The sequence below is a fragment of the Equus quagga genome, chromosome 4 (genome assembly GCF_021613505.1).
Source record: "Equus quagga isolate Etosha38 chromosome 4, UCLA_HA_Equagga_1.0, whole genome shotgun sequence".
Lineage (NCBI taxonomy): Eukaryota > Metazoa > Chordata > Mammalia > Perissodactyla > Equidae > Equus > Equus quagga.
Genome location: NC_060270.1, coordinates 102,700,801 through 102,713,645, shown reverse-complemented (window position 1 = coordinate 102,713,645; position 12,845 = coordinate 102,700,801). Strand labels below are relative to the sequence as shown.

The 12,845-nt window shown below is 39.6% G+C and overlaps 1 protein-coding gene across 1 annotated transcript in view; it reads left to right on the top strand.

The window, feature by feature from the left end:
* DPP4 (dipeptidyl peptidase 4) overlaps window positions 1-12,845 on the top strand; it is an 86,574-nt gene that overhangs the window by 52,514 nt on the left and 21,215 nt on the right. The window contains exons 11-19 of the mRNA XM_046659904.1: window positions 1,225-1,360; window positions 3,424-3,468; window positions 5,565-5,672; window positions 5,929-5,996; window positions 6,962-7,015; window positions 7,400-7,521; window positions 9,267-9,314; window positions 9,559-9,657; window positions 11,956-12,025. Of these exons, the coding sequence (XP_046515860.1) occupies window positions 1,225-1,360; window positions 3,424-3,468; window positions 5,565-5,672; window positions 5,929-5,996; window positions 6,962-7,015; window positions 7,400-7,521; window positions 9,267-9,314; window positions 9,559-9,657; window positions 11,956-12,025 (750 nt within the window). The remainder of the gene's footprint in view (window positions 1-1,224; window positions 1,361-3,423; window positions 3,469-5,564; window positions 5,673-5,928; window positions 5,997-6,961; window positions 7,016-7,399; window positions 7,522-9,266; window positions 9,315-9,558; window positions 9,658-11,955; window positions 12,026-12,845) is intronic.

Genomic DNA, 12,845 nt, shown 5'->3' with positions numbered 1-12,845 from the left:
GGAGTGGAGACAGGAAGTGATCCATGAATTCTGAGGAAAGACAGAGCTCTTTAGGCCACAAAGGACAGGACAGGATTTTTCCCTGTCTTCAGCGCTGCATTCTACAGAATTTTAGGGATTGCCTGTTTTGCGCCAGGTAGTCTGCTGAGCCCTGGGGCTACCCTGTGTCCCTGCCACAGAGAGCTTGCAGTCAAGCAAGGAGAGCAAAGTGACAAGAGGAGGGGATGGTACAGCCTGTGAAGGAAAGAGCAAGGGAGCATTTTTAGAGCATTTGTGGGAGAACAGATATGGTCATAGGGCCAGATGGGAAAAGGGGAAAGAAAAGATTTCTTTGAATCCTTCTGACAAAAGGAAACAAGGCTTTGATCAGACAATGGAAAGAAGTGATTAATTAAGAATAGTCATACAAAATCAATCACTGGAGGGTGGGGACAGCCAAATAAAATAAACTATCCAGAGCAAATATTTAGGGAGGCTAGTGGTAAAGTAAATTATGAATTCCATGCATTTCACAATAAATCAAAATGAACTTCCAAAAATATTTAAAGGTATGTGTTGGAGCAGGACGCACTGCTAGAGATATCTCTATTTGTATAAATTTGTGTTAAAATGCAAAAAGATTCCTTAACATCTTCACTTCGTTCATGTTTTGACTCTTGAGAAAAGTTTTTTTACAATGTAATTATTTGATTTTCAAAATTTGTAGAGATGTGAGTCAATTTTTTTCCTCTTTGAAAGTGAAGTTGAGAAAAGGGTCAGCTGTAGTTTCACCCCAATAGGAAGAATTTTCTAGAGAAACACATCAAATTACCAGAAAATATTCAAATCCCAGCCAGTGTCCCTGGCCTCATTGTAATGTTCCATCAAGACAGCAGAAAATAAGTAGGAAAATGTCACTCTTGACTCCCTGGCACCACCAAGCCCAAGTGGAGGACTTGAAAAATCTTGAGCCATGGTGTGCGTCCCATTTGGTAAGGCACTGTATGATGTTAGCTGCTGTTTTTCCTGTGAGATACATTTTAATTTCCATTCAAAATTAAATTACATTTTAAGCATTAAGAAAAGGTGGCATATTATGGTATAAGTCGTTTCAACCATTTAAAATTGTATTCCCATTAAGATTGATTTCATTGAGTAAAATGTCTATTTGTACCAAGGTCTGGAAATACTTATTCTCTCTCTCTCTTTCCTTTCTACTTACTTTCCTTCCTACCTTCCTTCCAGGGATCACTACCTGTGTGACGTGACATGGGTAACCACAGAAAGGATTTCTTTGCAGTGGCTCCGGAGGATTCAAAACTATTCGATCATGGATATTTGTGACTATGATAACTCCACCGGAAGATGGACTTGCTTAGTGGTAAGGTGGAATGGGGATGCTCTGCTTCTAAAGCTGCATGTGATCTGAGGGCTGGATGAAAACAGAGAGAGTGAATGGCTGGGAATCCAGAAATAAAGCTAGAGTGTCTCTTCTTTCTGATTCTGTCTGACCCTGAGGCAGTGGGTAAGTCTTGACTAACTTTTAGATAATCTGATATATGGTGGTACTTCTATTTCGCCATCGCTCATGAGTCATACTATTTTAGTTATGGATATTATCACTTGGGAAGGGGGTGGGTGATTGGAAACCCAGAAGACAGAATTTGATGTCAAAATTCAAAAAGTCCAAGAGGGCCACAGCCTGCAAGTTCAATGAAGTGTGTTTCAATAGAGAAATACAGGGAATGAGGAATGACCAGCTGAGTATAGGTGAAACAAAACACATATCAAGAGGCCACAAATCCATTACCATCCTGTGACTATCTCTAAGCTTTAAAAAGCTTTAGGATGTAAATGGATAGCTACTAGGCTGAGAGGGTAGCAACACTGAGGCAAAGGCCGGTGTTAATCCAGCTTTGAGATGTTGGAGGGGTTCCAGCCAAGAGACCACAAGGTCCAGCTAAGCTGTTGGATCAGAATGCAAGCCCCTTTGGGAGCCAGCAATCTCAGGAGGGGTAGGCTGGAGGACATTTGCTGGCATTTGTCAAGGACACTCTACAAGATTTTTCTGGTAATGGGCCTTGTGCCTACATACCTCCCCTCCCTGCTCCCATCCTGGTTGAGCACAGGGCGTGTTCTCGCTTCAGAAAGCTTGGGCAACCTGTATCTTGAGTCACTCATTCATTTATGCAGGAAACATTGAATACCTATTATGTCCCAAGTTGTATGCATAGCTCTGGATATTAAAAAAAAAAAAAAAATGAATTATGCAGCATGCTTGTCCCCAAAATGTTTATGCTCTAGTAGGGAATACCATTATGCAAATCAATAATAATAGTTACCATTTCTTGAACATTCACAGTAGCCAGACACTGTGGAGTCTGAGGCTCAGTAAGGTTAACGAGCTTGATTAGGTCACATAACAGCCATAATCCAAATTTAAAAATGCAAACTCTCTGCTTCCTGCCAATTAAATCATCCTCATATCAGGATATTGTGCCCTAAAATGGTATAAGTTAGGTATAGAGAGAATACAGGGCAAAAGAAGATGATCGCCTGGACTGGGGGCACACACAGTAGGAGGGGAGCCGACATGGGAGAGACACAGGACAGTCGGGGATAAGTTGCCGTATGCTGGGCAGACAAAAGCATAGGGACCCTATGAGCAGAGGCTGTGCAAAGACATCCAGTGTGAATAGCTTGGACCATGCAGGGTCTGGGGGTACCTAGGACTAAGCATTAGGGGAGAGGTACAATGCTGAGAACTGAGGTTAGAGATGTAGGCTAAGGCTCAGCTGCCATTCTGAGGAGTTTGAACTTATCTTGTAAGACATGGGGAGCTCTTTCAAGGTTCTAAATAGGAGAGGATCATGATAAGATAGAACTGTATGTTGCCAAATGAGGTCAGCTAGGGATTGAGCAGGATGGAGAGCAGGAAGGAGAGAACAGCAGCTGGGTCTCCATCCAGGAGATCAGGGCAATGGACCAAGGACACCTGATAGGACATGAACTAAGGCAGCAGTGGTGGAGAAGGACAAGAGAAGCCAAAGAACTGGATGACGGGGACTGAGGGGTGTCCCTGTGAGAAGGCTAGGTCTCTGGCTTGGGTGAATTGGTACCACTAACCAGGAGAAGAGGGAAGGAGTAAGAGCAAGCTGGTGGGAATAGAGGAAAGATAACATCATTATCTTCAGTTCTGTACCTATTGAACTGAAAAGGCCAGGGGAACTTCCGTAGACCCAGGGCAGAGCTCTAGGCAAGAGGGGTAAATGATCTAAGGTAATTACATAAAAAATGCCAACATAAACACAAATACGTGAATGGAGATAGCTTTCAATTGTTTTAAGTACAATTTTGCTTATATTACCACAAATTGTGGCTGAAAAATAGAATTCATCATCTCACTTTTCTTTGAAACACCTGTCTGTATTTTTCCCTCCCTAGGCACGGCAACACATTGAAATGAGTACTACTGGCTGGGTTGGAAGAGTAAGTGTTAAAGAGTTATGGGTTTTTTTTGTAATATAGATAGATTTTCAAAGTTATTCAGTATGTAGATATACCGAGCAAGAGCCCTACGTTATTTGTTATTAATAGAGATATTAGGTGACCTATTTCTCAAAATATTTAAATGCCCCCTGTAGAGATATCTTTTTATAGAGCATATTTATCATACTCACTTGGAAAAAGAAAGAAGACAAGTGAAAAATCAAATGAAGAGCAGACAAAACAGAACACATACTGTAGGAGAATTGTAGCTCCCTGTAAGTTAAAAAGCAAACATTGCTGAAAGGCGGCCAAGATGCAGAATGTGCTCATTGACCTCATATTTGAAGTTAATGTGCTTAGAGGCAGAAAACACGGGTTCCATCCACAGCCTGCACAAATGTGTCAGGAGATGTGACTACATCCAGCAGAAACCCAGCGGCATACACATCACACCTGCTATGCACCTCTCTTTGGAGGAAATCATGCTTATGCGGGTTCATACTTTACTAGACCCCTTGATGCAGAGCTTTATCCAAGAAAGCACGGTGACCCTCAGAGACTTCTCATGCTTCGCACTCATGCTGTGCTATGCCTAGAGCAGAATCACCAACCACTTTGCTACAAGACCATGGAACAGAACAAGTTGAGGAAGGCACTCCAGCCAAGGTGGAACATTGTGTGAACGATGAAGAATGAATCCCGCCTAATTTTTATGACCACTTCTGTTAAGCCCCTTTTAAGAGAGAAACAAAGTGACACAAAAATATAAAGACTTCACATCTCTTGGGGCATAGAGGTGAGGTCCCCTGGACCAGGAACACAACCCTTTCCAGCTGGGCATAGAGCTCCGATAGCATTCACACGTCCTTTCCTTCAGGCATTGATTGGGCAGAGGGGAGAGGTTTGCCAACATGAAAAGTGGTTTCCTCCATGGCAAGAGACATGCTACACTTCCTCACGACTCTTTGAAAAAAATATGTTTTTTCCTCTCTGTATTTAACCAGACAGATGCCACTTTTCACACATTTCTACTAGGCACAACTCCATCCAGGGGAAACAGGGAAATGTATTAAAAAGATAAGGCTGTGAACACAGGTCTAGAGAGGGGAATGTGTTTCAGAGCTCTGTAATGAGAACACCAAGTGTACTGCACGCCTCAGCTTGCTCCATAAATGAATTCGCTTTGAATCACTAAATAGAAGAGGGAAGCATTTTTCTTCCTTCCCAAAATGGGAGCTGATGAGAAAGGAAACATCGAGGTTGAAGTGAACCAACAGTTTTAAAAGACCATCTCCTACCTGCTCTCAAACGGAGGAAGGGAATCGAAGTCATAAAGCGACATATTCCTTTCAGGCTGGTATAGACACTCTTCTGCTTAAACTACATTATGTTCTGAGAACTATCTTTTATGGAACCGTAAAAAATGGAAATTTTGTTCTATATTTCCATATAAGTATTTTTTTTTTGGTAAATTGTTGATCCTATTTAGCAAAATTAAAAGGCTTATAATAAAAATAAGTATATGAATGTTTCCATCTGAAATATGCGACAGACCTTCCTTATAGGATCTGGTCCAGAAATGGTTAAAAACTTTCTAAGTCTGACTTTCAAAAAGAAATGTGTGTAAAAAAAATAGGGGGAAAAAAACCCCTCAAATTACAAATCACCTCTAATCTGAAACATTCAAAAATAATAGCAGACTGAAGAAAGCACGTTTGAGACCCTGAGGAAATTTACTTCTTAAAACTGAAAGGCTAATGCTAATTTTTGCTCACTTAGAGCCAGCAGTCATGGAGTTATCCTCCACAGAGAGGAGATGCCCGAGGATACCAATATCCACTGCTATGTGTTGAGTGTCCTGTGTCAGCCTCTTTCTGTGCATTCTCTCATTTGCTCTGCACAAAACATTCCCTGGGAGTTAGATCTTGTCTGCACTTTCTAGAAGGAGAATTTTCTTTTGAGACACTGGTTTCATTTGGCAAGTAAACGAAGCCTGAGTTTTGAGCATAGGTGTTGGAAGGACTTTCTAAAACTAACCTTGGTACTAAGATGAGACTTGTGCTGTACTGCGTTTTTTGTTTTCCATTATTTTCTAGTTTAGGCCTGCAGAACCTCATTTTACCTCTGACGGGAACAGCTTTTACAAGATCATCAGCAATGAAGCAGGCTACAGACACATTTGTCATTTCCAAGTAGATAAGACAGTGAGTATTCTTAATTTATTTCAGATTGAGCTCCTTTTCATGAAACTAACTTGAAGTGGAAATCATTTGGTGAAGTCGATCAATGCGTACAAATAATCAGACTAATTCAGATTCCCCTGTGGTATCTGGAGTCGGGTAGGATGGGGTAGGGAGACCCAAGGAGACCAGAGATGATCTGAATTCCTGATATAAATGATTTAATCCTCCTCCACTTTTTAGAGAGTCTAATAAAGCTCTTTTTCAAAAACCCCACCAGGGTTGCACATTTCTTACCACAGGAGCCTGGGAAGTCATTGGGATAGAAGCTCTTACCAGTGATTACCTGTGAGTATTCTAATAATTGACAGGATGTTAACATACTCATCAAATCACACCCTCTTTGCCCAGAAATAGGGAAAAATCTCCTACAAATGAAGACTAGTCTATTTGGACTGTGTTCAGTACTTTTTTCTTTTTAACATACGGAAGGCTTAATGATTTCACAGATGCTCAGCAGACTTGATACCATGCCACCAAGCAGCGCTACCTCTTCCTCTCACCTGCTCTGCATTAGAGGAGCTGCAGCCTCTTTTTCCTAAACGTCCTGGAACACCGTTCTAGCACTCAGGGGCATTTTGTTAAATTTCAACTGGCACTGAATTTTTGGAAGGCGTGGAGAGGCTGTCTTATCTGTCCGTGTCTCTGCCCTACCCTCTGGAAAATAGAAAGCTTTGCAGAGGCTGTCAACTACCATGAACAAGTTAGTTGGAAAGCAAGTGTTATTTTTCATTAGAATCTTAGATATTTTTATAATTCTTTATTGATCTCACCACAGAGGAATTTTGCCACTGCCCAAAGCAGGTTTTGAAGATCCTCTTTAGAAGTGGCTCTGCCACTCTCCGGAGGATGGGGCTCCTGCTATTGAGTAGTTTGTGTTATAAAACAGAAAATATGGAAAACAGTGTAGATAAAAGGGGTCTCAATTTCAGGCTAGTTGTCCCGTCATATTTTTCTTACAAAAGACTTTTGAGTTTTTACTTGTCTCTTTAAATAAGGGGGAAATCCCTTGGATTCAGATAGTTTAGTCTGTTAAATTAAAAAAAAAAAAAAAAAAGAATGTCCTATTCAGAGATGATGCAGAAAAATGGCTTCTAGGGGGCCAGGGGGCAGGGGAGCAGTGATAAGAGAAGGGCAAGCAGTAACGCACAGGCACTTGTCTGAGCACTAATGCTGGTGTTTGAGTTAAATGGCATGTACTTGACTTATCTTAAAAATGTAATTAATATATATTTCATTTTGTTTTTTCCCAGATACTACATTAGTAATGAATATAAAGGAATGCCAGGAGGAAGAAATCTTTATAAGTAAGAGCTCTATTAAATTATTGAATTGAGCCGTTTTAGCTGATGAACAGGTCCTGCGGCTCTCTTTTCTTTTCCTTTTTTTTTTGCTTTGTTCTAACTAATATATTAACTGGTATTGCTATCGAGTGCTTTTATTCCTTTATAAATCAATCTGCTTGTCAACAAAAGAGAATGACTTTATTAGGTGTTTTGTGATATTTCCAAACAATAGGAAGTTTGAAGTATTATGAATTAATTCATGTATTTATTTCACGTTTTTAAAAAAAGTTTTTGAGGATTGCTTTGGCATTCCCATATCTTTAAAACTAGAATATGGCATTATTAAGTTCCTTCCATTCATTGATCCTTTCATCAAGCACTTAACTTCCATCATTGGTTTTACAGAATCCAACTTAATGACTCCACAAAAGTGACATGCCTTAGTTGTGAGCTGAAGCCAGAAAGGTGTCAGTACTATTCTGTATCATTTAGTGAAGAGGCGAAGTACTATCAACTGAGATGTTCGGGTAAGTGTGAACTGACTAGGGGAGCTGGAAGGAGGGCAGCGGGGCTCTCACAGCGTCTGAAGTAGCTCCCGCCATCCCCTCAGCTTGCAGGCTTCCCTCCCCTGCCACTCACCTCCTCTCTCTGGACAACCTTCTTACCACCCTCCTGGCTCACTCTCCCCATCTCTGAAATCTCCCTTTCTGTCGCCAGTTTGGGAAATATTCTTTCTGCCCTGTTCCATTCTCTCCTTTTGAAACGGAGGAGTCCTTGAAATCATATGAGTCCCCTTCTCTCCACTCACATTTAAGAGGTGAGTTAACCACCTTTCCTTCCCCTTCTAACCAGGAGACTTGCCTGCCTTTCTTTCACCCGAAAACACCCCCTCACGCCCCCAAGCCAAGCTTATGTATAACAGAGGCACTTTATACTTTGATATGCACATATTGTGAGTTTTTAAATTATTTTATGCACTTGTCCCTTTGGATGAGAAAATGTATGTGGGTGGTGTCTGCCATGCAGCCTGCTCACTGCTCCATCTTCTGTTGCTATTGTTATTATTGTTTTCTTTATTGTAAGTGAAGAAATCTGGACCAGGAGAGGCAAAGTGACTTCCACAGGTCACACAGCTAACGAGGCCCAACAGGATTCAAACACAGGCCTCTGCTTCCCAAGCCCTCTGTTAAGCACTGTGCTGGATTACTTCTCAAAATGAAAGAATCTAGATATTCTGAAAAGAACGTTCATTGCCAAAAAAAGTCTCCGAACTAGTTATCTGAGTCTTTCTTTACTAGTATATTTTCTTTACTATTATAATTCTCTTTATGGTTCTTTACTATGGCTGTCTTTAGTCACTGTTTCTTGGGCATGTGTTTTATACTAGGCACTGTGCTAAAAGTTTTATATTCGTGATCTTGTTTGATCCTTAAGAAAATACTATACAGTAAATATTATTATCTTCATTTTATGTGTGAGGACATTGAAGCATAGATATGTTGTCTTGAGTCACACAGCAGGTAAGCCAAGATTCAAACCTGGATCTGTATAATGCCTTCACTATGGTTCTGATCAAGTGTAAAAATTAATGTTATTATGCAAGTACATCAAAATCAAAGAGCTCACAAAATAGCTTTCTATACATTACCTTCCACTCTGCAACTACCACAGTTGGGATAAATAGTGAAGATATGAGCGTGTGAGAAAAACACTTTTGCATGCCAGAAAGGAATCGCTATCCAAGTCGGGCGCTGTGCAGATGTGTTTCCTGGTTCCAAGACTCAGTGGGGTGGGGGCAGCGGGAGGTGAACCCCCCTTCCACCAGGTGAGGCTAGCCCCAGAGCTCTGCCCTAAGATGGGCAGGGCCTGAGGGCTGGTGTGGTCCTCGCTGGATCCTGGATTTAGAGCAGGGAAGGATAGGCGCTCTCAGAAGGTCCCCAGGGCTTAGTTCACAGATGAGGAAATTGGGCACAGGGATGATAACGTGCCCCAAAGCACTCAGCAGGACCAAGTTCATTTCCTGCTTCATTGTACTGGGCCCTGTGCCTTTCCAGTAATACTTCCTACACTCAAATTGCCCTTTAAGGAAAAGAAAAAACAGCTGACACTTATTAAGCCCCTTCTCCACTATCATATTTATTCTATCAAAGTTAAATGTATCAAAATTCTATCAAAGTTAAATGATAATAAATGTTATTATTTAAAAGTATGCTATCTTCTTTTAAAACATAAAACTCATCTGAAACATATTTTCCTCTGATTACGCTAACAGGCCCTGGTCTGCCCCTCTATACTCTGCACAGCAGCAGGAATGATCAAGGTATTTCTCATATTTCTCCCTTTGTTGCCTTTTCAGGAAAGTGTGTGCATGAATAGGACCAAGATGTATTTGACATAATGTGATTTTCTTTGCCTTTCGGGTGTCTTTAACAATGACTAGAACACAGGGCTTATAACCTGATGTGTAGTCCCATCGGTGAATTGCCTGCTTGTTCATTATTGCTCTGCATAATGCAGATTGTTCACATTGTAAGGAATTACTGCTGCATTGTGTATTTGTTTAGAACTGAGAGTCCTGGAAGACAATTCAGCTTTGGATAAAACGCTACAGGATGTCCAGATGCCCTCAAAAACACTGGACTTCATTATTCTGAATGAAACAAGTAAGTTCAATTTCTCTTGGACCAGAACTTTTCATGGAAATGCCAGTAAAAATAGAACTAAATATGATAATTTGATCAGAAAATATGCATTTTATATTATATAAAATCTAATTATTTTTCCATGAAATGTTCTGTCACAAGAACTACTAGCTTTACATTCTTTTGTCTTAAAATACAGTACCATTCTATGTAAAATTTATTTTTTTAAGAGGAAAGGTATTTGGAGAAAATGCACCATTGTTAGTTTAGTTTCATCCCATTAGTAACTCTATTTTACTATTAAGTATGAATTGTGTGTTTAACTTAATGATATCCTGATATATTTTACCTTCAACCCGAAGAGATCAAAAATATCTGAGATAGTTATATAAAAAAATTAGAGTTGGCTCTAAAATGTTGAGATTTCAGTCTCAGCAGACAAATCTTGCATTTTTCCTAAGTTTCCTGCCCCGCATAGTTAACCTAGTCCCTGGCCGAGTGGCCTGATCATGGATATTCAGGGACCACTAAGGAGAATGGGGTTTTTCGAATAGGAAATCTTGTCATTTTTGTTTGTTTTTTTCCATTAAGGGCTAACAACTCATAGTGAAGGGAGAACCCATCAGGACTGATTTACTTTAGATTTTCTTTTTAATATAGGATAATAGAAAAGACTCAACTCATCTAGTTTTAAATGGCAGGAAGACACTGGAAAGTGTAGGATGCTTCTGAGGAACAGCTTAGGGCAGTGCTACTCAAACTGAATGTGCATGAGTCCCCGGGGAACTTGCTAACTTGCAGTCTGATTCAGCAGGTCAGGGTGGGTCCAGGATTCCACGTTTGTAATTAGCTCTTAGATGATGCCAGTGCTGCTGGCCTTTGAATCAGGCTTGAGTGACAAGGACTTGAAGTTCTGGTGAGCTGACTGGACTGCCTGGGGCAGAAGGCACTGAATACTGAGATGTGACATTCTATTTTAGTTGGTACACGGTGGGGAGCCCCTGAAGGTTTTGGAGTCAGAGAAGCCACATGATTGGATGAATAACCTGATAGAGAGTGTTGCTTGGAGCTGGCAGAGGGGAAGGGGCTAGCTGGGAGGTGCTGATGCATTCCCAACTCCAGGAAAGGAGAGTCTGAGGGGGAGGCAGGGAGCAGGAAGCAGAGGAGGGTAGGCCTGGGAATCAGAAAGAATCCCCCCGGAGAAAACACTGCATTTTCAAAAAGGGGGAACTAAAACACTTCTAATCAACTAGTGTTGATTCAAACAAAGGAGAGATCAAATGGTGGGTTTGGCATATTCGTCAAAAACATCATGATCAACTGATAGTTTGACATTCTATTGAAATATAATAGAGACTTAAATTTTTGTTCTTATAAGCACATTTAATCAGAAGGCATATAATAATCAGCAAAATACAAATTGAAGAGAAATCTTATCTATATAAAGATTTACTCCTAGATCTTTCTTTTTTCTTCAACTAAAATAATTGCAACAAAAAAAACAAAAAAGGTAAATGTAAGGAAGAAGAATCTCTAGAGATAAGGATTTTTTTCCCCTAAAGGTTAAATCTACTTAAGCTGGAAATAATCTTATTAAAATATGGAACAACTCTCCTTTTTTTTTTCTTTTTAGATTTATTAGTCTAATTCGTCATCCTGAATTTGGGAGCAAAGGATACTGATTTATTATTGAGGGAAATATTTTATTAAACTGATGTTAAATCAAGCGCAGAGAATTAAACAGATCTGCAGAAGATCATACAGAATATACACAACAGTTTGCTCCATGTAAACCTGATTTCATTCTGTGAAGCAGAGCTGAAAATGGGAACTCAGCTCTGCGGTCTGGGATGGCGATAAGAATTACAAAAATGTTATTAAATCAGAATTTTAAAATAGAGTTGGGGCCAACTAAAAATCCTAAACATCTAGGAAATTCAAGAAGAGGAAAACATTTTGGAGGAAAACTTAGAACATAAGCCATAAACAAACTAGATAAGTAGATCAGATGCCAAAGAACAGAATCATAAAAACAAAACATTAGCAATTCTAAGATGCACTTTTATTTCACAAGGCACCAATGTATTTAATAGATACATTAGAAACAACTTTATTGTTTTAACCTTAACTAGTATTTTAACCTTAGAGAGAATGTTTTTATATCTTAAAAACATGCTAAATCTAAGCAGTTCATTTTCTTTTTCTCTTCTAATTTAACAAATTGCTAAACTAGATATGACTTATCACTGACAGTAAGAAACCGAAATAACGTGCTAATAATCGTTGTTAATTCACTAATGAATCTTTCTGTTTGTTTAGAATTTTGGTATCAGATGATCTTGCCTCCTCATTTTGATAAATCCAAGAAATATCCTCTACTAATAGAAGTGTAAGTATTCAAGAGGAGGGAACAATTTAGAAGTTAACTGTGGTACATTTTTTGCTCAGTGTAGCTTACTGAAAAATAGAGCCAAATGCCTCCTTTCTCTCTTCTTGAATCATTGTGAAGCAGTTTTACAATTTCCTCCTTCCATTTTGCAATCACAAGCCCAAACCTATGTTTTCTTCCATCTTTCTAATGGAGAAGGTAGACACTCTTCCTCCATCAAAGTGGCATATGGATTTTGTTTTGATTGATTTCCCTGAACTGCAAGGAAATTCCAAAGGCATTCTCAAGTCCCCATTTTTCATCCTTACTTTGTGGACATTTTAACAAGCAAGAGACGCATATTAACAATCTTCACATTTCCTTATTCCTAGACTCACCCAACCATCTCCCGTTGGTTGCCTTTGATTCATTAGACATCAAGTTTCTCCTCCTTTAGTTCCTGAACTGTCACTGCCTGGTATGCTCCATTCCCCTTTTTGGTGAAGAGAAGATATGATATAGGAAAGTATTCATTTTCATCTAGTCTTCTTCAGTCTTAGAGAAAATTTTGAAATCACAAGTCTTTGAGCAGCAAATGTGAACTCATATAAATTCTCAATATGGCATCTTTGTAAAATATTTTTGTAAAATAAAATTATTAGGAATACATTTTACTTTAACCCTTCTAAAATTGCCCTGACCTCATGCATAATGCCACAATGCCGCTCTTCCTCTCCTGGCTTGCTCGTTTCCTTTATTAAAAACAAAACAAAAGAAACCAACAAGTGAGCTGGGTGCATGCTGCATGCCAGGCAATTTGCCTTATTTCATTCATACAGAA